The sequence below is a fragment of the Fundulus heteroclitus genome, chromosome 14, assembly GCF_011125445.2.
Source record: "Fundulus heteroclitus isolate FHET01 chromosome 14, MU-UCD_Fhet_4.1, whole genome shotgun sequence".
Lineage (NCBI taxonomy): Eukaryota > Metazoa > Chordata > Actinopteri > Cyprinodontiformes > Fundulidae > Fundulus > Fundulus heteroclitus.
The window spans coordinates 6,864,346-6,891,052 of record NC_046374.1 but is presented as its reverse complement, the minus strand read 5'-3'; the positions used below and the strand labels follow the sequence as shown (position 1 = coordinate 6,891,052).

Sequence of the window (26,707 nt, the reverse complement as noted above, 5' to 3'; positions counted from 1 at the left end):
TTATTTATTTTTATTTTTTTCAAAAAATGGCTCCTGATGCCACAAAAAAATAAAGGGGAACAGAAAACTATATTTAGTTGAAAAAACATACAAAAGACATGAGCAAAAAACTAAACAAAATAATATTCTTCAGTATACAGTACCTGGACAAATTCTATGCAAATTTCATAAACACAGTCAAAGTAGTGCAAAAATACTTCCAAAAGGGTTCACCTTATACTTCCACGATCCCCAGGTCTTTGATTATTTTTCAAGTTGCTGGGGATCGTGCATCCTGTTTGTCTTTCTCCTTTTTAGCATTGTTTAGATTCTGTTCCTTCCTTCTTGTTCCTGTCATTAGTTAGTCTTCCTTTCTGTCTTCTGCTATCTCTCTCTCTCCCTACCCTTCAGCTCGACACAGTCATAGCTATCACCTGTGCTGATTGCTCTCACATGTTATTCCCGGTCCTTGTGTTTGCCTGCCTAGTCTGTAACTTTGCATATGCTTTATTAAACCTTTCATCCACTTTATAATCCGGCTTCTGAGCATTTGCCTGCACTTCGGTCCATCTCCAACACACAACTGGATGACATACAGACTATGTAGCCAAATAACTCCACAAATGTCAACTTAGCCGTACTGATTTCTTATGCATTTCAAGTAATTGACCGCATCTGTGATGTTTAGAAGCACCAGTGGACCTGTTGATGCTGTTCAGCTGACAGCAAGCTCTGTGAAGTGGCTATGTTTCTTTGCATGTAAAGTGGGTAACTGTTAATAGGATTGTATTGTTAGAAGTAATTTCTTTGTTTTTGGCTAATCTACTGACAGTTGAGCCCAAGATTATTCATACATCTGGCAGATTATGGTTTAAAGTAATATCTTCATTTTACCTACATGGTTCTTGTGAGATGAGGTTGTATTTATTACTTTGAAGCATCCAGTCAGAGTCTTGACTTGAATCTGAGAGAGATATGGATGGAGATAAAGATTAGGGTGATGACAAAAAGGCCTTCTTACCCTGAAGACTTGGTTCTCTTTAACAAAGATAGATAATGAAAAGGTCAATGGAAACAAGCAAAAAGCTACTAAGTAATTATAAGAGACAAGAATATGGTGGCACCTAAATCTGCTGCGTGATATGAAACATTTACTCCAACTGCATATGGAGCAATGAATGGATAACTGTTTGTCCTTCGCCGCTTCATTGTGTTACCTTGAACATTAAAAATGGACCCCACAGCACCCTGATCAAGTATAAAGTGTATAACCAGGCCCCCACAGCCTGGTGATGCTCAAGGAGAAGAATGCTCACCAATAGTGAGCAGTCTGCTCTACATCTCCATGTTTGAGAGCAAGCAGACTGTGGTCACTGAGTAAGAGACTGATGGAAAGTACATTATCACGTAGCTAACATAAACCGGTGGAGGATGATAGTTAAGTCGTCTCTTTCTGTTCTACTGCTGAAAGTGTTGCTCCAAACACTAAACGAGGCCAGTAGCATTTATTGGACCTACTGAAGGGTTCAGTGAGGCTTACTGATATGGCCAAGGCTGCACTGGATAACAACCTGGCCTCTACTGAAAGGTTCTGACTCTAAACATGAGCAGGCTTATTGGACCGCTGAATCTGGTCTCTGTTCTGGAAAGCCAGTAAACAGACCTTCTACGTTGGAAACCCAGAGGAGAACTGGTCCTCCCTCTGTTGTGTTTCTGGGCTAAGAGGTCAGCAAAGTGGACAAACTCCCCCTGGCCTGACAAAGGCTGTCTGTGTGCAGATGAGGGGGAAATCGAATGCAAACACACAGCTGTGTGTTGGAGCCTGTGTGAGCACACACACCCCCAGCAGCCAATCAGAGCACCTATCTGCACGCATAAAGACAACCGCCTAGCTCACTAAACCACATGCACACATTTCTCTGTCAAGCGAAACTGGGCACTTGTTACGTTGACCTTCGGTGGGTCAACTCTTAATCAGAACGTGGGAGTTTTCTCCTCACTGAGGTTGAGACGCTTAGAAATGTTGGAATGACTGCTGTTTATACAGGAAACTTTCAGACATGCTGCAATGCCGATAACAATGACTCCTTTTCAACCCCGACAAAAGGAGAATTGTTGAAATTGGTGAGCTGTTCATTTTCTTGTTTCTTGTTAAACCTGGAGAGCGCAAAAGTCAGCTGGGTTAAACCCAGGAGAGAAGTGGCCCAGTAACGAGAACCTTTAAAAACTCAGGGCTACAAAGACTTCCCCATTGGCACTAATACTGACAACTGTTCTGCAGCTATCAAAAGAGAGAATTTCCTCTATCAATGTGCTTAACCAGATGTTTTGTGAAGACTTTACAATATTGCATTGAAATCATAATGAATGCACAATCAAGCTTAACGTAATCAAAACAGAGGTTCTGTTTAGGTCTCACAGATGTTCTTGAAATGATCTCCACCGTTCTCCCGTTTCTAGTAATTTCCAATCTCTTTATAAATTCGTCAAACCAGGGTGTAGTCTGTGCTCATTGGCTTTACCAAAAATAACAAATCAAATGTTAGCTGGGTAGCTAGCTTGTAGTTGTGAAGTAAAACAGTCTAAAAGACAGCCCCATTCGAAGTTACAAACTAACCTTATTGGGTGTGCTGAATATTCTCTGACATATATACGGATGGAGCTGATAGGACATCTACGGCATGTTACTATTTGTCTCAGAAAACTTTTTTCCAACTTCGTGACAAAGGACAAAAAGAAGGACTTCAAGAGGTAATGTTTGCAGTTTCATCAATCAAAGGATGCTGTGTATACCTATATACCTATTGAAGACAAGCATTTGTCTTTTCATTTGTGTCAAATGCAAAAATGTGAAGCTATAGCTTAGAAATGTGAATAAAGGTGTTTCCTCTATAGATCCCAGAGCTGCTGGCAGTGTTGCAGTGTTGCCATGAAACACAGCGACACATCCTGTAGCAGCTAAATCACTAAGTGACGTGTATGAGGTCCGTGCCTGTTTTCCATGAGGAACAGACACAATCCAGTGATATTAAATTAGCAGAGAATAGGAAATCCCCGCGTTGGTTTTCCATTACATCAATGGTGCTCAACACCAAGGATGTATAAATATGTTGATTTTGATTTCTGATCTCTGGTCTTAGGTGGAAACTAGGCAGTTGAAATTATTCCTTTCCCCTCTGGTTCTGTTTTAGTCCTCCTGAAACAATGCATCATTTCTGGGTAAGGGCTTGCAAGTATTCCTGAAATGTCCAGATGCTTCACATTACCCTTGGTTGAACAAATACTCACACGGCACAGTTTCATACTTTTTTTAAGGCCTAGAGAACACTATGAAATAAAAGCAGGCTCGGCGAGATGAAGGTAAATCAGTGTCAGTCGGCCATCACATTGCTGGAGCAGTCTAGGAAATGATGTTATTCCATGCAAGCTCGCACCGCAGTCTCACTTTTCATTACGGGAAGCGTATGAGGGATGGTGACGTCAAGCTGTTGTAAATCTCAGGTGGCAGTGCGTCACAGTTGAAAAGCAAGCCAGCTCTGATGTCCAGATCTGGAAGTCCCATCATCGTTCTCACCAAAGTCACTGAGCAGTGGAGTGTGTAAGTGGATGTTCTAAAATAAACACTAGAGGGTGTGTGCTCAGGACTACAGTCATGATGAACCGGCCATCATAATATGGATGACACTGGATCTGTCTTTATATTGACAGCTTAAAACCAGAGCATCTGGACATAGTAAGCACAATATGAGAGTTCAAAGTGTAACATAGTGTAGCAGCATCTTACTCTGCCCATATTTAATATTTGAAAAATGTACCAAAAGGAGGCGGTGCCTGGCAGATCAGGGAATGTGTGTGAGGTGAGGGCTGGATGTGATCTGGGCTACTAGAACAAGGTGAATAAATGCAAAATAAATAATGGAATGCTACGCTAATAGGGTTAACCACTAACTTGAAAATCAATAGATAGATCATATAGCTGACTATTCCTACTCCAGGCTGCTACGGAGAAATGTATGAGACGGAGACTCTTTTATACCCCACAGCAGCAGAGCTACTGGCGTCAGTTTTTCTGGGTGACGTCACAACATCTTTTGAACCAATAGCAATACGGATTTGAAATTGAAGTCGAGTCCACTCATTGAATATGAGTGTCAAACAGATGGCTTTGTGCAGTAATTTGTCATGATAATAACCAGGACATATAGACAGTACTATCAGACATCCATGTGTGCAGATTCTTAGTAAAAAAAAAAGGTTTGGGGGTAAACTAAGTATTTTGCCTGGTGTCTAGTAGTCAGTGTTTCAGTTGGTGTCTGGCCTGTATGATTTTTGTTTTATAGAATTGTTTAGGGATGGAAAGCATGATACAGTTTGATATTTGGTCAGTTTGCCTCATGCTGTACCTGTGATTAAAACACAGAGCTTAGCTGAACTACGAGCATAACGTTTTTCATGTTCCACTGAGTGTGCAACAATAAACAACTGGCCAAAAAGGAGAAGTCTTTTTAAACTCAATGCAAAAGGCAGAACTCACCAGATACACATGAGCCCTCCTTTCCATTGCAAGTTCCAGGATTTAAAGTTTTTAAGTTTGACGCGTTTCCATATGCTAGGGGCAGTTTGAGTAAATCAGCCCAATGACGTAAGGGGAAGTTGTGAGGAAAAATGCAGGGGCAAGAAGACAGCATAGGTCAAACAGACAAATGCAGAGAAGCGGTATCCATTTCCTGCCACTCGTCTGGACTCTGGAGAAACAGGATGGAGAATGCACAACTAAATTAGCTGAAGGCCTTACAGCTCCTTAGGCCCTGCCTTATTCCAACAGGGTGCAGAGCTGAGAGGGCCACACCACTGGGCTCTACTCTATTGTACTCCTGTTGGTATAAATAAATTAAAATAAAGCACAGCTTCTCTCTGCCTTTGCAGGGACTGCAGTGTTGTGTGGGGGACAGAAGCGGAAAAGGGAAACGAGACTATGATCTGTCTGCTCCAAAGTTTTCCTCACAGAGTTAAAATTGTACTTTTGTTTTTGTTACTTTTAAGTGCAATTCCGAATACTTTGATAGCAGCAAAAACATTTTTTTGTAGGTTATAGGATATACTCACTACACTGATACGGCTCTTCCTCGCTTCCTTCTGCTGTCACGGATGAAAATCTGGGAGTAAACCTTATTCATCACAGGTGCACACACTTACACACACACACACACGCACGCGTAGATGCACGCATGATGATACAACCATGGTTCTTGCCAATGGTTTCCTCCACAGAGTTTGCTAATGTATGCCAACTCACAACACATGCTTGAGATAGTGTTGTGAGTTGCCGCTGTGTAGATAAACTGAATTTGTCAAAGACTGAGTGTTGGAGTTAGACTGAAGGGCAGGCAGAACTTCAGGAGAGTAGGCGGTAGGTGGAGGATTTGATAATGAAAATCAGAGAAACTAACACCACACTTGGAGTTAACGAACATTGAACATACCAGTAGGCAGGAACTTAAAGCAGATTGCAAAGGAGCAACAGGCATGCAACAGAACAACCTAATGAGGAAGCACAACAGGAGAAACCAGCAAATGAGAGGGGAAAACACAGGCAGTTATATACAGGGGAAAGTAAGGAGACAAGTCATGGAGAGCAGGTGAGAGCAATCAGATGAGTATGAGCAATAGTTGAGACAAATAAAGGCTGAGAGAACTGAGGAAGACAGGAATGATTAACAAGGGCTGAGAGGAAGGAACACAGGAAATAAATCATATTGAATTACATATTATTTATAGAGCACCAATTCACAACGGATGTCATCTCAAGGTGTTTTACAAAGTCAGTTCAATCAAATCATACATACAGATTTGTTAAAATGTTTTCTAAGGAAACACAACAGATGGCATCAGGTGTCTACACACAACATTCACTCTTTCTGAATAAGTGTGTAATCACAGTGGACAGTTGCTTGCAAATCTAACTAAAAATATAATACCAAAATCATAAAGAAGCTAATCAATAATAAATGACAATAAAATCCACTAAATAGTTTGCAATCTGGACAAGGTTTCAATTTGTTCAAAGGAAGTGTCTGTGTATTGAAGATTCATTTTTTCTGCAAAACACATAACGTTGCATGATGTGCTTTCCTAAACTGCATATGGACCTGTGGTCTTTATCCAAGATGAACTGTAACACTGGCAGACTGCTAAAGTTAGATCAACTTAACAGTAATACCCTAGAGGCTCCTCAATAACCCTCCATAGTTCAGACAGTTTTACCCTTTATTGTGTTCTCACTATCCTGTCTCTCTGCTTGGTATTCAGGCTTTCCTGGTGTTTGTGAGTGCTTCTGTATTTTCACTTTGCTACGTCTTATCCAATGAAACCTTGAATGTGTAGCATTCTTAAATTGGGATTGTTTTGTGTGCTTGCCGAGAATCAGTCCCACATCTGCAGCAGACCTTGAAATACTCCTTCTCTGTTTCTGCTAAAGTGACAGTATGTAAAAAATACTTTTTTTTATGGTTCCAAGCAGTTTTTGGCAGCTTGGTTGGATGAAATGACTGAGGGAAGATGCAACAGAACCATTTGCTGGCCATGGAGGATGTGACCTGCATGAACCACTGCTTCTCCCTGCTAATTGTTTCTTCCTTGGACAAAAGATTTCCCATTTCAGGTACTCAGATCTGTGCGCTCTGGCTTGTGGCGAACATGCTCCACCAGCAGCTGTTCGCCACAAACCATCTCTGTCTGCCAGCCTCGGCTCTCTCTGTACTGCTTCACCGCCTCCCCGGGCTTCAACCAACCACCAACCCGTTAGTCTGCCTTCGCCGCGCTCTACCCACCTTCCTACATGCTGTCAGTGCCTAATACTCTATTATCTGTCCCACTGTCCAGAGTGGGAGACCAGCACTCTCTTGGTCTCCCTTGCCATTCTCTCATACCTAATTGAATAAACTCACTAACCTGTGAACTTGCATGTTTGTGTCCACATTCAAAGTCACCATGGAAAAACAAAAGAATACTTAGAAAACTTAGAATAAAGTCTTGCTTTTTTTTTTTTTGTTAAAGACAATCTCCACCTTAGTGTCTGAATCCAGCTGGATGGACTTGTGCCTGAAAGTTAACTTTCTCCCATTCAGAGGACAAATAAATTGGTCCTGATGCTGTGGAGAATGTCTGACTGAAAAGCGATGGAGTTGTCATGATCCTTGGGTATTTTGGTTTTGATTTGTGTTTATGTATTTATGTATGTATATCATTTCTGAATTTTGTACTAATGTTAGGTCTTGACATCCAATTGTTTATCATTGCCTTTAGAGTTTTGCCATAGTTTGAGTCCATTGCTTTTGTTGAGTTTCATATTTTTTGTGTTCAGTTTTTTAATTCTTCTACATTTTTCATTTTTAAAAGTGTGTGTGTGTGTGTGTGTTTGTTGTTGGTGTGTGTGTGTGTATTTTTTTTTTTTTTTAAAAGCTGTAGGGTATACAGTCATTTTTGTTGTGGACATGTACAATGACAAATGCTTTGAATTTCTTCAGTATTACTGTTTCCCTCTTTTAGTTTTGTTTGTGTTCAGCTCCCTATTTTAATTATTTCAGTTCCACATAGTCCTCCTGTTAACTCCTCCAGCAGTTCCAAATTACCCTGATTATCTTGATTTTATAAAGCAACAAAAATTCCTCAATCACACCTTACAGATTCCAAATTATCCCAGTTCTTAAACAATGCAGTCAAATTCAGTTTATTATTCAAATAGCTTTTTCTTTCTATGATGCATACAGTCCTTGACTCCAAGTCCTTGCGTTGCAGCATTTACTCCTTCTGGATGAGCATGTTGCAACAATGAACAGTTGCTACATGCTAAAAAGGAACAAAACACCATTGGTGCAGTTTAAGAAATAATAGGATAAAGTACTTAAATTAGGCCCATGAAAGAGGGGATTCATTTATGAAACGCTGTTTATTTTAGGATAAAGATAAAACCAATCAGCCACATTTTAAACCTTTTTAACTGACAGGGAGGCAACAGTATTCTCCATGGCTGAGGAATTACATGCGCACAAAATCAAAACCACATGCTCCAACGTGTCCTGGAGGATCCGGCGAAGGAATGAACTGAAATTACTTCACCGCTTTCCACTGACTCCAGAAGCAGAAGGGATGGAGGAGGCCGAATGGAGAGCAACGATCACTTCGCCCTCCTTCTTTACTATATTGCCATGCAGAGGGCTGTTGGGTCTCGTGTCTTGGGTTTGACACCCTCACCAAGGCTCAAAAACCCATGCCTAATGTTGTCCTCACAGATAAAGAAAGCGCCAAGGGGTGGTTTGGCACGCAGGTGGGAAAGTTAGCATGAAGGCGTCTTACGCCTGCCCCAGTAAAAGTGAGTGGAAATGCCAGACACCACTGGCCCTGGAGCAGTCACGGGGACCACAAAAACCCAGCTGTGTTTCTGTTCTCATCTGGACACCAGTCTTTGTTTGTTTACCTTTGTCTGTTCTTATTACATGACTTCTTCTACCTGCTCATTTTTGTCACTGGCAAAAGTACCCTTTTCTACCCAAAGCCTTTAGCTGTTTTATCACATCACTACTGCCAATGCTTTCATAAGGATTTTGGATTTAATGTAATACACCCACAACAATTGGGCATATCAGGAAAATAAGGGAAAAACACAGAACATAATAAAAGTATTAAAAATGCATAAGATATTACATGAGTAAAAGTAGTTCCAAGTACGTTCAGCAGTCACATTTACTGTAGGGGAAGTAAGTATTTGATCCAATGCGTATGTTGTGTTTTTTTGTACTGCTTGGACAAAGAAGAAGGATTAAAAAAATAACACAGGAAAAAATCTTTTTCTAAGATACAGCTGGAAACATAGTTCACAAGTTAAGAAGTAAGCATAGTAAAAAATGTATCATCCTGTCTTTAAATCAGATTATTTTGTTTCAAAATCTCTATGGCTAAAAATGTATTTAATAACTCTGTTGGCATGTTGACGAGAGATGTATATGTAGCAGAAAATGCCTGTTTATCAAAACGCTTGTATTAGTTAGGGGTTCTGTGTGTGTGTGTGTGTGTGTGTGTGTGTGGGGTGGGGGGATTAACATTTGTGTTGACACTTTAAGTGAGGTGATAGCCTAAATGTTGCGTTTATTACCCCAATATCTTATATTCCTTTCCTATGCCCTGTGAGCATATAAACCGAGCATATTAAACTGATAACCCTGGTTTACACAACCCTTTTTTTACCGTGCTGAGACCAGTCCGAGCTAGATAACTGAGATAACTTTCGAGTGTAAATGGATTGCAAACTGAACTGGACCATGCCAGACACATCCGGGCCGTGCTAAATCTAGACCATGTACCTATACTGACTGGTGTCAGTATAGGTACAAGAAAGCAGCACATAGATAAAAAGAGCTACAGCTACACCTGTAACATAGGTGCTGCCATCTTGTTTCCAAGATGAGGGAGAGACATGTATTTTCTTCAATAAGGGGTGAAGGGGCTGGAGGCAAGTTCTAGGCAAGGCAAGGCAAGGCAAATTTATTTATATAGCACAATTCAGTACAAGACAATACAAAGTGCTTTACATGATTAAGATATAGCAAAATAATAAAATGTAGATAGAAAATAGAATAAAAGCAAGTAGGGATAGAATGTAGAAATAAAAAAAGAACATTAAACAGTAAAACTGTTTAACTAGAACAGTCAAAGGCAATTTTAAACAGATGTGTTTTTAATCTTGATTTAAAAGAACTCAGGCTTTCCGCACTTTTACAGTTTTCTGGAAGTTTGTTCCAGATAAGTGGAACATAGGAAATAATTCTGCTTCTCCGTGTTTGGTTCTGGTTCTGGTTCTGCAGAGAAGGCTGGAGCCAGAAGACCTGAGTGGTCTGGAGGGTTGATACACTGATAACAAGTCTGTGATGTATTTAGGTGCTAAGCCATTCAGGGATTTATAGACTAACAGAAGTATTTTAAAGTCTATTCTCTGAGATACAGGGAGCCAGTGTAAGGACTTTAGAACTGGGGTGATGTTCTCTACTTTCTTTGTCTTAGTGAGGACGCGGGCAGCAGCGTTCTGGATCAGCTGCAGCTGTCTGATCCACTTTTTAGGCAGACCTGTGAAAACACCGTTGCAGTAATCAATTCGACTAAAAATAAACGCATGCATTAGTTTTTCCAGATCCTGCTGAGACATCAGTCCTTTAATCCTAGAAATGTTCTTCAGGTGATAGAAAGCTGACCTTGTAATTGTCTTTAGATGCTTTTGAAGGTTCAGGTCTGAGTCCATCACTACTCCCAGATTTCGGGCCTGATCAGTGGTTCCTAGCTGAAGCAGCTGGAGCTGTGTGCTAACTTTTGATCTTTCCTCTATTGGTCCAAAAATTATTACTTCAGTTTTGTTTCTATTCAGTTGAAGAAAATTTTGGCACATCCACATATTCATTTCTTCTAGGCATTTATTCAGTGCTTGAACTGGTTCATAGTCACCTGGTGACATGGTGATGTAGAGCTGTGTGTCGTCTGCATAGTTATGGTAACTGATGGTTTTTTTTATGATCTGAGCTAGAGGGAGCATGTAGATATTGAAAAGGAGGGGACCCAGGATGGATCCTTGGGGAACCCCACATGTAATTTTTGTCATCTTTGATGTAAAGTTACCTACTGATACAAAAAATTCCCTGTCCTTTAAGTAGGATTTAAACCAGTTGAGAGCTGTACCAGAGAGACCGACCCAGTTCTCCAAGCGCTTTAACAGAATGGAGTGATCGACAGTATCAAATGCTGCACTGAGGTCCAATAGAACCAGCACTGTGGTTCTTCCACAGTCTGTATTTATATGGATGTCATTAAAAACCTTGATAAGGGCGGTCTCTGTACTGTGGTGAGCACTGAAACCTGACTGGAAAACGTCAAAGCGGCTGGTCGTAGTTAAGAAGGTGTTCAATTGTTGAAATACAGCTTTTTCAATAATCTTACTGATAAAGGGGAGGTTTGAGATGGGCCTGTTCTAGGTTCTAGGTCCATGACCAGCCGTGGTGCTTCTCAGCCACCCAAAAGCACTTCTGAACAACCGTACGGGTTGACGGTCTCGAGATGCCTCAGGGCATGGGGATATGTGCTTGAATGAATACTTTTAGACAGCGCACCTTACTGTGATGATAAAGAGGAATATATTGGTGTAGTTTTAAAGGCAATATCAGGTGTTACTGTAAAACTTATATATTATATATTATAATATATTTCTGTAATCCTTTGTGACGTGTTATCCCTAAGAAACTGCCAACAAAACCCAATAACCCTGAATAAAGCGTAGTTTTGGCCACATTAACGTGAGTGAAGTGATACGATGGCATATAATTCCACTAATTCATAGTTCATCTACTATATTTATCACCTTTTTTCTGTTATTCCTGGACACATTTGAAATATTTAAGCAAAACAACATTTATGTCAGGCTGATTCCATGTTTCTTTACTCTCTTCTGTTGGCTATTGCCCACAGGGCAGCCAATCTGAGCCTGACAACTTCCTTGGTTTTAAGATTAAATAACCTACATAGTGATGATTAGAAATGTGTACAAAAACCTACACTTTTAGTCCATCTTTTGCGTTCGTCTGGCTCGTTTATTTCCGCCACCGTTAAAGCCTTTAAAGTCCATATTAGAGCAATTGAACATGGCACAAAATGCATTGGTCATTGTACGGCACATACATTAAGGCTTAAAGCCTAAAAACCAAAGCCTGTGAGCCTTCATTTTTGCTACCTGCACTCCACACATATTACAGTGACAGCGGAGTTTGTTTGGTAGCCAAAATGTTCGAACTTGTATGTGCAAACGCAATGCGTTATTTGCTTTTTAACTTTTGAGTGAGCTCAGAGACACTTCTTTCTTTTCCACCTTAGAGCTGGCCTCTGAATACCACCAACTTTTCCACAGAAGTGTAACTAATACAAGCTGTACTGAGGGATACTTGAACAACTCCTGCTCCTCACCAGCCTGATGAGCGGACAAAAAAACAATAAAAAAAGTGTCTCTAGACACGTGAGTCCCTGTGAAACTGCTTCTTCATCTTGTAGATTACTTAAAGTTTTTTGTGGACTATTACAGTAAATAGCCATAGGTTGTTTCTCGCACATTATAACTATTGATGCTATTATTATGTTTCTCCATTTCAAGCAGAGAAGGGAACCCTGACTAGATAGTGACTGACGGAGGGCCACAGTTCCTCTCCATTTCCTTTGTAGATTTTTTGTGCGGAAAGGGGAATATGTCATCTGCTTACCAGAGCTTACAATCTACATTGCAATGATATAGTGGAAAAATTGAGTTCCTAGAGAGTATCCTGACTACCGAACACATGCAGAAAAGTGTCTGTGACAGATTTCCTGCAAAATTACAGAGCGACACCCCAGACTTCCAGACTCTAGAAAGCAGCCAAAAATGTACTATGGTCCAAGAGACAGTGGAACAAATCAGGATAACTCAAAAGTGTACACTGATATCGTCATGGATGATAGAAGAAACTAATGTACAGACATGGAGACCTGGTTAGGGTTAGGTCTTAAAAGGCCCATCAAAGTACACACCACTATTGTCTGTTGAAAAGCAGATTGGAGGAAGTGCTTATTCACTCAGAGACAATAAGAGGTGGAATGTTGGCAGGAGGTCATGCTATTTAGCAGACATCCCACCCAAAACATCAAAAACAGAAAACAATGACTTTATAGTTCAAAGAAAGAGTGCAAGAGTTGTTATTTAACCTGCGAGGTTAAAGGATTTCCAACCGGGTTAAACAAATAAATAAGTGGTTGTGTCTTACATTTTAAGATTCAGGTGAACTTATCTTAGGCTTGTTAAAAACAACTGGTTTTGTACTTTGCATGTGGTAATGTTGTTACACAGTAAATTCAAATGTAAGAGCTATGGAATGTATCTTTACTGTTTAAATATTTGGTTTGGTTTTGAGTGTTTAGGTAACTACAGTTAAGGGTATGCTTATGATATCATATACAGAGGCAGTTGATGAAAGTTAATGTTCAGTGATGTATTTTATTGTTCAGGAGATCAAACAGGTAATGCAGTTGAATTTCATTGTTCACCACTAGGTGGCATAATAGGATGAGGGTGAGCTCTGAGTCATGATGGAGGAAGAGTAAGATTACTGGAAAAATGCTGCTTTACTTGAATTCAACAGCTACATGCAGGTAACATTAACATCACATCTGCTGAAGACCCTCAAGAGATTGGTTCTCAACCATCTTCGCCCCCTGCTGGAGTCTTTACTGGGTCCACTGCAGTTTGCCTGCCAGCCTGGCATCGGGGTGAATGTTGCAATCAACTTTCTGCTACACCGACCTCTGACCCACTTGAAGAAACCTTCAAGCACTGTAAGAATGGTGTTCTTCGATTTTTATTTTTTATTTATTTTTTGCGCTTTCAAAACTTAAGGTTATGGATATAACCCCGGTTCTCTGATTAGCATGAGTGAGTGTCTCACTATGGGGAACGCCTCCTGCGTGACCTCATCAGAAGCTCAAATGACATTACGCCAGCCCCGATTGGCTGGCAAAAGTGACAGTCTATGTCAGGAGGGGATGGGACCCTCCTCCTATATAATAGGCCGACATAGCTTCACTCGTCATTCAAAACAAGCTCACCTCTTCCTCGCTTCATAGCAAGGAGGGTGGTCTGGTGAGACACTCACTCATGCTAATCAGAGAACCGGGGTTATATCCATAACCTTAAGTTCTCTTTCATAGCATTCGTTTCGTGTCTCACTATGGGGAAAATACTGACTCCCGGATTGCCAGACATGCCTGTCAAGATGACAACTGTCCCCACTGATGCTTCACTCTGGAGAAGCTGCACTCAGAGAAGAACCAGTACTGAGGACCGAATGTGCCATAGTCGGAGCCGTGACATCCAAACTATAGAATCTAGCAAATGTGTGGGGTGACGCCCAGCATGCAGCTGAACACACCTCTTGAATAGAGACTCCCCTAAAAAGAGCCCAGGAGGTTGCTAGACCTCTAGTGGAATGTGCCCGGAGACCAGCAGGAGGCTGGAGGCCCTTGCTTGTGTATGCAAGTGCAATAGCCCCCACTATCCAGTGGGAAAGGCGCTGCTTAGACACCGGCTTTCCCATGTGTGGTTTCGCCCACGACACAAACAGCTGGTCACCCTGTCTAAAACCACTCGTTCTGTCCAGATAGATCAGCAATGCGCGAACTGGACAGAGAGTGTGTAGACGCCTTTGCTCCTCAGAGGAGAAAGGCGGAGGGTAAAAAGCATCCAGTATTATGGGGGAGCACGAGCCAACCACCTTTGGAATAAAGGCCGGGTTAGGCCGCAGACTGACCCTAGCATTCCCTTTAGAAAACTTGATGCATGCTCGATGTGTAGAGAGTGCATGAATCTCACCTATGCGCTTAGCTGAGGCCAAAGCGAGCAATAAGGCAGTCTTCAGGGACAACGGTTTCAACTCTGCTTGTTCCAGGGGTTCAAACGGGGAACAAGAGAGCGCATCCAGTACCGTGGGAAGATCCCAGGATGGCGCCAATGGTCTAGATGTAGGCAACATACGACGTGCTCCTTTCATGAATCGGCACACCAAAGGATGTTGACCCACTGTCTGTCCTTCAAAGCCAATATGGCAAGCAGAAATAGCCGCCAGGTACACCTTGATGGTTGAGAAAGCTTTACGCTTTTCAATAAGGTCCTGTAGGAAAGACAGAACCACTGTCACAGAGCACTGAAAAGGTACAGCCTGTGACCCTGCGCACCAATTCTCAAACACGCGCCACTTGTTATCATACAGTGACCGAGTTGAGGGGGCTCTGGCACACTGAATAGTGTTAATAACGCTATTAGGGAGCTCCACCGTGTTCAGGTTGAACCACTCACGGGCCAGGCCCACAGAGCTAGCCTCTCTGGGTGGGGGTGGAATATTTCCCCCCGTGCCTGAGACAGTAAATCTCTGCGTAGTGGTAACGGCCAAGGTGGGCTGGAGAGAAGTTGAAAAATCTCTGCCAGCCAGTGCTTTCCTTGCCAACGTGGGGCTATCAGGATCATAGTCAGACCCCCTTCCCTCACTCTGGCCAGAGTCGGGGGAATGAGAGCTACAGGGGGAAACGCATAGAGGAGGGTCTTCGGCCACCTGTGTGCCAGTGCATCCACGCCCAGTGGAGCCCTCTGGTCGTGCAGGGAGAAGAACAGAGGGCACTGAGCGTTCTCCACTGTTGCATATATGTCCACGGTCGCCTGACCGAACCGTGACCATATCTGACTCACCACTTGGGGGTGAAGCATCCAGTCTGCATACAGTGGGTTTCCCCTGGACAGCAGATCTGCCCCGTAATTCAGAACACCCGGTACATGAGTTGCCCTCAGTGACCGTAGGTGCTTGCTGCTCCAGACTATCAGTCTGTGTGCCAGCATGTGCAACTGGGGGGACCGTAGCCCCCCCTGTCTGTTGATGTAAGCCACTACCGTGGAGTTGTCCGTCCTCACCAAGACATGGTGACCCCTTAGCCAAGGGAGGAAATGTTTCAGAGCCAGGTGAACAGCCAGCAGCTCCAGGCAGTTTATGTGGGCAGAACGCATGTGAGAATGCCATCTCCCATTCACCGCTCTCCCCTCGTGAGTGGCACCCCAGCCCATCAGGGAGGCGTCGGTGGTGATCACTTTCCTTGCCTGAATGGTTCCCATAGCGACACCCTGTGTCAGGAAACCTGGGCTCCTCCACTGCCGCAGTGCAAGTGAGCATTCTGTTGAGACCCTCACCCTGCGATGGCCATGTCGGTGGGGGTTCAGACCCAGAGAGGTTACCCATCGCTGAATGCCTCTCATATACAGCCGTCCGAGAGGAATAGCCACTATAGAGGAGGCCATCAGGCCTAAAAGTCTTTGGCATTGTTTGAGGGAAACTATGTTGCCCCTGCCAAACAGCGCTAGACTGGCACGCATTGCCTCCACTCTTTCCATGGACAATGATGCCTTGGCCTGGAGAGAGTCCAGAGTGAGCCCAATATAAGTAATTCGCTGAGTGGGAATCAGTGTGCTCTTTTCCACATTTATCTGAAACCCCAGACTCATGAGGTGTTGTGTAAGAACACCTGTATGATGAGCCGCCTCCTGGCATGTGGGGGCTGCCACTAGCCAGTCGTCTATGTATGTCGCCACTCGGATGCCCCGCTCTCTCAGTGGAGACACTGCCGCCTCGGTGCATTTTACAAACACCCTTGGGCTCAGGGACAGACCAAAAGGCAGGACCACATACTCGTACGATATCCCCTCGAAGGCAAATCTCAGATATTTCCTGTGAGGGGGGTATATGGGGACGTGAAAATACGCGTCCTTCAGGTCTATTGATGTGAACCAGTCGTCTGCTCGCACGAACCGCAGCAGAGACGTGTGTGTCAACATCCTGAATTTGTATTTCCTTAAACAGCGGTTTAGGGCACGGAGATCCAGAATGGGTCTCCGCCCCCTCCCGCCCTTTTTGGGGACTAGGAAATACCTTGAGTAGAAGCCGCTGTGGGATTCCCCGGGCGGAACTACCCTTATAGCTCCTTTCTTCTTCAAAGAGGAAATTTCCTCCAGAAGAATATTGGCGGACTCGCCTTGAGCATGGGAGTATATTATTCCCTTGAAAAGGGGCGGAGCGACATTGAATTGTAGCCTGTAGCCCTTCTCTATCGTTCTTAGCACCCACTTTGACTGCGTGCAGGCAGCCCAGCTCTCGCCGTGCAGCGAGAGGGGGCTGACCGGCAACTCCGTCCCCGCCGCCTTGTGGGCGCCTTGTCCGGGTTGTGGCATGCAACATACGCGCCCGGACGGCACCAGCGCGCACGGGTGCGCGCGGGCGGACGGCACCAGCGCGCACGGGTGCGCGCGGGCAGACGGCACCAGCGCGCGCGGGTGCGCGCGGGTGGACTGTGTTGTCACAGCTGCGGGGACGCTGTTCCCCGCAGGCTGCGTTATGACAGAAAGGATTGATTTGTTTTTCAACATATCTTTTCTCTTTATTGTCACGAACACATTTGACGGCGCCCTTGGCACGCAGGCCGGATGCGCTCGTCGGGACATATTTGTTACAGAATGCGAGGGAAACACATTTGCGCAACAACACTGCAAACATTGTCTTTTTCCTGGGGTGGGCACCGGAACATGAATGCCCATCCCGGCCATGCATTCTGTGTGGAACGAGTCCCGTTGAACTGGCTCCGGAACGGAGCTGGGTGGGGAACGAGCAGCCCAGGAACGGGGCAGAACGGGCTCGCTTTTCCCCTGAGGAGAGGCTGTCAGGCTGTCCGCTTCTTCCGCCTTCCCAACGCGGCGGCAGGTGGAGGCGGCGGAGGTGCTGTCAGAGGGCTGGGCTGAGGCGATTGCTTCCTAGCCCATGGACTCTTGGGACCTCTGGGGGCCTGAGTCGCTGCCTGCGCTTTAGGCACCTTGGGGATCCTGAAAGCAGGGATGGGGCGAGATGCAGCCTGCGCGTAGGACTGGCGCGGCGCTGCTGGAGCCGCCGGCAGAGGTTTCCTCGGCAGGCAGAGCTTCAGCGCCTCATCATCCCGTTTCTTCTCCTCACATCTCTTCTGCATGCTGGTGACAGCAGCACCGAAGAGACCCTGGGGGACGACGGGTGTGTCAAGGAGCTCCTCTTTCTCCTTGGTTGCCAGGTTGGTGAGCCCGAGCCAGCGCGCCCTCTCCTGGAGAACCATGAGACCCATGGCTCTCCCCGTAGCCTGTATGGCAACTTTGTGGAGACGGAGGACGTGGTCCGTTATGACACAGATTTCCTCCCACAGAGCGGAGTCTGGTCTGTTGGTCATGTCCTCCTCCAGCTCGGCCTGGTAGGCCATCAGCATCGAGGAGGCGTTGAGGGCTCTCGTCGACAGAGCCGCCGCCTTGTAGCACTTGTCAGTAAGGCTAGACTGGAAGCGGTCTGCCTTTGCGGGCAGTGACGGAGCCGAGGAGGACGTCTTCGGGTGAAGGTGGGTCGCAACCACCGGCTCTATCGGCGGCATCTGGCGCACGCCGTGGGATTCCATCCCGTCACAGTCCAACAGGGAGCTTCCCGCGATGGGATGCTTCTCACTGTACGGCCTATTCTTCCACGTGATCGCCAACTCATCCAGTAGCTCCGGGAAGATGGGCAGGACTTGTTTCCCCGTCTTTTTCGCTTTTGGCAGCTTCTTTCCGTCAAAGCGAGATTTCACAACCTCCGCTTGGACAGCTGGCCACGCGATGTTGAGCCTGACAGCCGCACGTTTGCACATGTCCTGCATGTCCATATCTAGAGGAGATGACGGCGGAGGTTGTTCACCTCCGTCGGCAGCGGGGGGCTTTGCAGCCCCGCTCGCACTGCTGAGGAAGATGGAGTCTTCCTCGTCATCATCGGACATCAGGAGCTCCGAGCCTGCCGACTCGTCGTCCCCATAGTCCGCATCTCCTCCCGGCATGTAGGAAGCGGCAGCGCCCATGTCATCCTCGTCCACCGCATGCAGCGGGGAAACGGGGGCTAGGAGCTGGGGGCTTGCGTCCGCCCAGCTCGGGCCAGGTGTGGCAGCCAACACCTCAGGCATGTCCGCACCTTCCTGCGCCGCGGCTGCTTCGTTCATCAGCGGGTCGCCCCCTGACAGGTTGGCCTGGCGGGCCAGCCGGCGGCGAAGCAGCTTGCGGGGAAAGGCTGCGCAGTGGATGCACTCATCCGTGGACGTCAACGCAACCTGGGCATGGTGTAAACCCAGGCACGCCGCACACACAGGGTGAGTGTCCCAGCTTGAGATCTTTTTGCCGCAGGGACAAAGTCTCGTGCCGTTACCCCCGTCGTTGGGGTTTATAGCCGTAGCCATGGTTAGCTATTGGGGCTATGGGTGGCTAGCGTGGTGTGTATCCCTAGGAGCTTGTGCAGCTACTGGGGGACAGAAGCTAGCGGGATGTACAAAGTATTGCTACTCTGTACACCTCAGGTATTACTACCCGCGAGGTTGCTAGTTGGTTTGGCTATCAGGTATTGCTACCAGGTAGCCGCGATGCTAGCGAAACCTCGTGTCTGAAGTAGTGATACTTCGTGTTAAAGGAGTATTGCTACTCCCCGGAGTTTTCTCTTTTTAGTATTTCTACTAAGCAGATAGAAGAGTATTGCTACTCTTTCTCTCCGACAACCGTACGTCCAGGAGCGGAGCGCCCGTTGACTTGAGTTGCGCACCCAATTCTGTGGACCGTTAAGCTCTGCGCCCAGGTGGACAGTTGTTGCCTCTGTGAGAAGCGAGAAGAGGTTTTTGAATGACGAGTGAAGCTATGTCGGCCTATTATATAGGAGGAGGGTCCCATCCCCTCCTGACATAGACTGTCACTTTTGCCAGCCAATCGGGGCTGGCGTAATGTCATTTGAGCTTCTGATGAGGTCACGCAGGAGGCGTTCCCCATAGTGAGACACGAAACGAATGCTATGAAAGAGAACCATCCAACCACGACTTCTGAAGGACAAAGTAGAGTAATCAGGAGTGGACCACCACCTGCCAACGTAGATACTGGATTATCTCACTGAGTGACCGCAGTATGTGAGAACACAGGGCTGTCTCTCTAAAAAGCTAGTCTGAATGGGAGCACCGCAGGGCACTGTGCTCGCACCGTTTCTGTTCGCCTTCTACACTGCAGAGATCTCCATCACCTCACCAGGTTGTCACCCTCCGAAGTTCTCTGATGACTCTGCCACAGAGGAGGACAACCTAACCCTAACATTTTCCTAACCTTAACATAAACCTAATTGAAACCTTAGTCCTAAACCAGACCCCGAGCCCAGAAAGAAAGTGAGGACCGAAAAAAGGTGCTCACTTTACTAGTAAAATGAGCAAATCATTTTCTCGCTCAGTTGCAAGTACAAGAACACACACACACACACACACACACACACACACACACACACACACACACACACACACACACACACACACACACACACACACACACACACACACACACACACACACACACACTGCAGGTTATGCTGTTGGTTTGGACAGCTCCATCCTGTACACAGACCCACAGGATGTATACAATCTGCCTGCCTACCATTGTCTATTGTCCACTGTGGAGAAACTTTCCTGGCCTTTTACAGAAATAACAAATACCAGGTCACACACACACACACACACACACACACACCTATTGTTTGTTCCTTTGGGAAAGGAACAAACAATAGGTTGCACACGTTTGAAGATGTTTAAGGTTTCAGTTTGAACTCAGGTCAGCTAAGGTAGAATGTTCAGCACTGAAAAATAGAAAAATATCTCCTTGTCCAGTATGTGTCTGTCAAAGCTGCAGAGGAGAAGAGCACTGTTCAGCAGGTCCTGTTATCTGTTAGGTTAAATCAGTGCTGGCTGCAGCCAACCAACCATTTGGGTTTCTAAAAAAACTTTGGGTTATTTTTGTGTCTCTTAGCAGCATTGGTATGAGGAATCCAATCCACAATAACAGTGCAAAAAAATTGCCTTTTACAGAAATGGTTTCACTTCATATTTGAAATGTTCAGTTTGCATCAGATTTCATAAATCCCTGGGGAAACATTCATATTTTGTCAAATTTGATCACGTTACAAACTTAGTTTGTAGTTTTTATGATACAGAGCAGCACAAAGCAACACATAACTGTGAAGTAGAAGGAAAGTGATGCAGGGTTTGAAAGAGCTTTTAAAAAACAAATATCCGAAATTGACACAATTTTTTTTGACAAGTTTACAGAAACTTGTCCAGCCTTCCTTTCCAGCCTAAAGAGTGGGACTGATCCATACACATTAGACTGGGGAGATTGAAATAAAGAACACATCTGCAGAATTATAGAATAGAAAACATATTGGAAGCTGTTGTGCATGATGCCACAGCTCGTAGCATGATTGCCTTGCAACAAGAAGGTCCTGGATTTGAATCCTCTGACTGGGGTCTTTCTGCACAGTTTGCATGTCCACCCTGTGCAGCCGTGGGTGCTCTTCAGGTACAGTGTAAAGCACTTTGCATTGTCTTTGAACTGAAATGTGCTATATAAAATGTTTTGCCTTGCCTTACTCTAGCTGGCAGGTGTGTGTGGTTGCCTGTCCTGTATGTTTCTATTGCCCAGTGATGGACTGGCACTATCACCAGCACTGGCTAGGTACCACCCCCCCCCCCCTACAACTGATGGACATTAAAAACAACTTAGGGACATTTGAAAGGGTCAGAACATTTATTTTCCAACAAAACAGTCCTTTTAGACAAACTCCACAACATACCACATGGACTGAAGGCACTAAACCCACAGAGGGCCCCATAGATGAGATTCATCTCACTGGAGAGATAGATGTGCCTTTTCTCCTTCTTCTTTACATGATGTAACCACATTTTCCCTTTATGAGTAACCTCCTCCCAAAATATTCACTCCTGCTCCCGTAAATAGGCTTAACTCTTCTACATGCTAAACTTGATGAATTGATGATTAAGGAATTGATAATTAATGACTTCCAAATATCCCTTGCATGCGCAGCCAGTTTCCAGGGCTGGTTTACCAGCCATGCTAGTCTCTCCGCAACGACAATCTTCTCATGCACAAACTAATTTGATCAGTGGTAGAGAGAGTTATTTTGCCATTTTGAAGATGGCTTTGGGCAATTTCCTTGATAATAACCCTTATCTTACTCCGTTGTGCAAATACCAGATCCTGTTAGAACATATCCAGATGAAATGTTGGCTAATTACAGCAGGCTATGCCAGATCATATTCCACGGATCTCTCAGCTCTTTGAGAATAACATGGACAACTAAAGCTGCTTGTTCCGACTGGAACTACAACGATATTGAATTCTCACATTATTCACATTGGTGATGCTAAGGCCTTTTGTACTTGCTGTTGATGAATTGGTTGGAATACTCTCGTTGGAGAGCCCTGACAGAGCCAACCAAACCTGTGTCTCTCATGCTGAAAGATTCCTCAGTAAACTGGTGGAACAGTACAAAGAAATGTTTGTTGAGCATTGCATTTATCATCGCATCCTGTTTGAACAAGCAGATCAACCTAATCCCCCATCTATCAAACTCAAGAGCTAAAAAGATTTCAGAGAGTTGTTGAGGTATAAAAAGACGTAGAACGGACTGGGAAGGGGTGACAGCCTTCTGAATACGTCTACTTGTTTTACTTGGCTGCAACTTCTGAAGTGAAATGTACACCAGGAATTATGTTAAATTTACATGCAAAGTCACACCCGTAATGTCAGTACAGGATCCAAGGACAATGTCCTTGGATTAGTTCAAGAAGCTATCAAAGACTGATAGTAATTGTCAAAATCAGCTTTGATCACCAAGTAGGTTCATTCAACAAGAAATGTGACTCTGCTTCTGCTTTGCTTTCAATTAAGACATTTTAGTACAAATATACAAAAGAGGAAAATAGCAATTATTTTCTTGTATATATGTATACATACATGTTTCTTTAAAAAGGAAGCCATGGTTGGATTGGTGAAATAAGCATGTTATCGATCTGGGTAATCTGACTGTACAGCCATTCTCCTGCCAGAATGAAATGGTCACCCCAAACCCAGATACAGTCAGAAACCTGGTCTAAAGAAACTTGTCAAACCTTTATTTTGGTGTCCCGAGTTTCTTGCTTGTTGGTCAAAAGTTTTGCCTAAAAACATGCAAGCCATTGCAGACAGATTTTTATTTCTGGACACTGTTTGTTCACTGTTTTCCAAATCTTTGAACAAGGGGGAAATGACAAGAACAGGAGGAGGGAAAATAATTTAAATGAGCATCTTGGATAAAAGACTAACTGAAACCCATCCAGTAAATGTATGAAGAGTCCAGATTATTAGCCTTTGTGCAGACTTGTGACCTCACCTGAAATCAATCAAATCAAAAATTTTTGGGTGACTGTGGCTCAATGGGTTGAGTAGTTGTCTTGTAATTGGAGGATTCAGGGTTCAATTCCAGCTTCCCCCGTCACATGTTGATGTGCCCCTGGGCAAGGCACTTAAGCTCAAGTTACATATCAATCTGCATGTTGGTTTATGAATGTTTGTGCAATTGGGTGAATGTTGCCTTGAGTGGTGAGTATGACTGAAAAATTGCTATATAAGATCAGTCTATTTACCATTTTTTGTACACATTTGGTGTTGTTGAATTACCCTGAAAGACATGTACTGCTGCCTTCATTTTAAATATTTAAAAATGTTTAAATTTAACGTAATGTATTTGTATTTTTTTTGTCCCCTTTGTCACAACAAAAAGGATTAGATGATCTGTTTTCTGGTGGCTTCTAGTTTCAGTAAGAACCTCATACTTAACTCCACTTAACTCTGCTGTAAACTTCTCCAAAGCTCTCTCCCTGACCTGTCTGCTTTGGTCCTCGGCCTTCACCTGAGTAGCTGACTTCTGAAAACAGTTGGTTACACTGACTTTTATACAGGGATCTCAGAGTAAAGTGAGCTGAATACATATTTGCAAAAGACTTCTCAGATTATTGTTTGTAAAAAAAAAAAAAAAAAACACTTAATGTTTCCCGTCCACTTAACAGTTTTGCACTGCTTTGTGTTGGTCTTTTACATACAATCCCAATAAAATATATTGAAGCTTGTAGTTAAAATGGGAAGAAATGGGGTAAAGTTCAAAGGGTGTAAATATTTTGTGTTTCCTGCATCTATCTAACACAAATTCCATTGGCAATATGTATATCTTGCTAAAAAACAGGGGTGAATACATTCAGCTGCATAAGGCCTGGCTAAAATCCCTTTGCAGAGCCAACGTGTATTTTTACACTATCATCAGTTCCAGCCAAATCATTTCAATGTCAAGAGTTGTCTGCACATTGTTTGATTAACCTAATCTATCCAAAATGGCTGAGCTGCTTAAATGTCCTCTTTTATTTGCAGTCAGTTGCAGTCAAATGTGGATCGGGTGGGAGAGAGACACATAAGCTGATGCCCGTGCTTTCTCCTAAGGACAAACAAACCTTAAGAGAAAAAAAAGCAGTCTGCTAAAGTTACAATAAAGCTGTGTAAAGTTAAATACAATGAAATTAAACCAATCATTGGCATAATAGCCCTGCTGTTAACTACTCAATGATGACTTCTGGCCCGTAACAGACAACAGAGGAGGGGTGTTGGAAGGAGACCCAGCTGGTCAGTGCTCCTCCCCCATTCTTCTCCCTCCTGCTGGGCTGCTGATGCTAGAGGCAGGCTGCAGGAGGAGGAAGACACTGCCTGTCTGCTCCTCCTCCTCCTCCTCCTCCCATCCTGTCCTCTCAGCCACATGGCTCTTTGTGTACACTGCCATTCCCCTCACTGTATTTCACACCGGCTAAGCTTGTCCCATAAAACGCCTCAATTTGCCTTTTTTCCCCCCCCTGTATTCTCTGTCAAATAAGCCGTGGCCTATTCTAAACTTTACAGCACAGACTCCATAGATGCAAAAACAAATGTTTGGGGAACATGTATCTAGATGATTCAGATGTTGCAGATGTAGATACGACAAATGAACAAATAGATAAAGAAAATGTAACCAAGCGGTGAGGCAAAGCTTCAAACACACAGCCAGGTCAGATGGTCCAGCAGCAGCAGCAGCAGTTCTGGCTCAATGAACTGAGCCTCACATCCTAACAGAGACAGAGCAGCTGTCTGAGCTCTCTGACAGCCACTTCACTCTGGAGCAAACAGCATGGAAGCAGCTTGAAGCAATGTGTTTTAAAGCGGTAGTCAGCCTTACCTCTGTCGCTGGGCTCCTTTTCCATATCAGACTTTGATATTGCTCTGTGGCCGGCAACAATAAAGGAGAGGCAGGGGCGTTGGCCATCAGGGAATGACAGCAGCAGGGACCAATCACGGGCCGCGGGAGGTGGGTGGGTCCTGTGCGGCTCCCGAACATGTGGAATCCCATGTGTTAAAAGAATGAAAATAAAGCTGCTAATCTGTTTCAAATAATAATAAACAATAAACAACAAAAAAAAAAAGATAGACAGATAAGGATAATGATAGTCAGTTGCGTGTCGCAGATCTGTAGGGCTGTGGCATAAAATCACTGCCTGAAAGGAGTGTAACTGCACATAAAGCCCTGCATGGGGCCCATTTCATACACACCAATGTTCTTTTTATTCATTTATTTATTTATTACATGATTTTTCTCAACATCAGGTCCATCACAGTGTGTTATCATCATAAATATGTGTAGAAATTAGATATATATTCTTTAGAGTATGCACATACAGTCAGTGCCTTGCAAAAGTATTCAGCCCCTTGGCTTTTTCTTGTCTTGTTGCCTCAAAACCTGGAATTAAACTGGAATGTTTTTGGTAGAGAAGGGCTTATGAGCTTGTCACATCTCTCCACTGGGATTTTTACCCATTCATCAAGGCTTAATGGCTCTCGCTCCTTGAGTTTGGATGGTTTTCACTAGTGAAAAAGTCTAACTCTCAAATTGACTGAGGTCTAGGCTTTGACTAGGCCATTTAAATGTTTAATTGTCCTGCTGAAGAAACCTGCTGCCAAGTAGGGTCATTTAGGGGGGGAAATGAAAATGTGTATATGTATCGATGCATAAAGAGCAACATCATCATACTATTTATAAGAATGAAAAAAGTGTGCAACAACAGCAGGGATCTAAATTCTTTGGGAGCAGTGATCATTAAAACGTCTAACAGCTGCTGGGAGGATCTGTGGTTACGCTCCTCTGTCATTCCCTGAAGGAGGTCTCCAGCTCTGCAACAGCTTCAAGCATGGGGCGGAGACATTGGCCAATAGGCCTGGGGAGTGTTTTTATACTCTTCTTCCTGTTTCTGATAGACTGCGAAGAACAGGAAGCCTCAGTGCATCAGGGTGCAAGATGGCAAACTGGCATGATGGCGCCGTTGTGTTTGGGTCCTTAAATTGTTGTTCTTTGAGCTACTTTTCTAGACTTTTATCTGGAATGTCACTACTTGCCTACAATCCCCACACCATTTTAAATATCCTGGCTGTAGAGGGAAAAGTACCAACTTACAATCTTAATGGACATCCAACATCTTCTCCTCTGGTTCATCTCAATACCTGTGTTTTTATGGCATCCTCTTGCCTTGGTTAAAAGAAGCAGTTGTTGCAGGAGGCGTCGGTTGGTTGAGAATTTTGGAGTGCACCTTGCTTCATCTTCATCCTAGTCTTCACCCAGAATTCCAGGGGATATTGCTACAGTAGGTGCACATAGACTCTGGTTGAACTCTTCCTCGCCTGCGGCACCCAAAGAAACTTTGAATGTGGCGATCTGCAGGAGAGCCTCTGCTCGATCGACAGCGTATCCCAGGAGAATAGCTAGTGCTCCATTTGTATGCCTCTGTTCAACACCAGATCTCTCAGAAGTACAGCTTTTATCCTTAAGGATTATTTCTGCTCTCCCTTCCTGGATTTTCTCTTGTTAACAAAAACCAGGTGACAACAGCCCATTCTCGGAGCTCCTCCCTCCAGGCCGCTCCTTTTCCAGCTCCCCACATGGTGATTGAACTGCTACTACTGTATCTATGAAGACAATTTTAGATGCAGGCTTCTGCCCACAGACACCCTTCTTTTGAACCACAGCTGTTTGTGATTGAGCTTTCCCGTACTGTCTTAAGGTCCATTTATACCCTACGTGTGGCCTACACGTCCGTATTTCTGTCCGTACGCTCTATCCGTTGACTCCTTCATACCTCCGTCCGTCTTTTACGTTGAGGTGCACAATAACCAACATTT

At 44.4% G+C, this 26,707-nt stretch overlaps 1 protein-coding gene across 2 annotated transcripts in view; it reads right to left on the bottom strand.

Moving 5' to 3' along the window:
* afap1 (actin filament associated protein 1) overlaps positions 1-24,874 on the bottom strand; it is a 103,028-nt gene extending 78,154 nt beyond the window's left edge. The window contains exon 1 of one of the 2 annotated variants that reach the window (XM_021315831.2): positions 24,717-24,874. In XM_021315831.2, coding sequence (XP_021171506.2) covers positions 24,717-24,741 — 25 coding nt within the window. In that variant the 5' untranslated portion in view covers positions 24,742-24,874. The remainder of the gene's footprint in view (positions 1-24,716) is intronic. The other variant, XM_021315832.2, reaches the window with a different exon arrangement.
* Between the last annotated feature and the right edge of the window lie 1,833 nt (positions 24,875-26,707).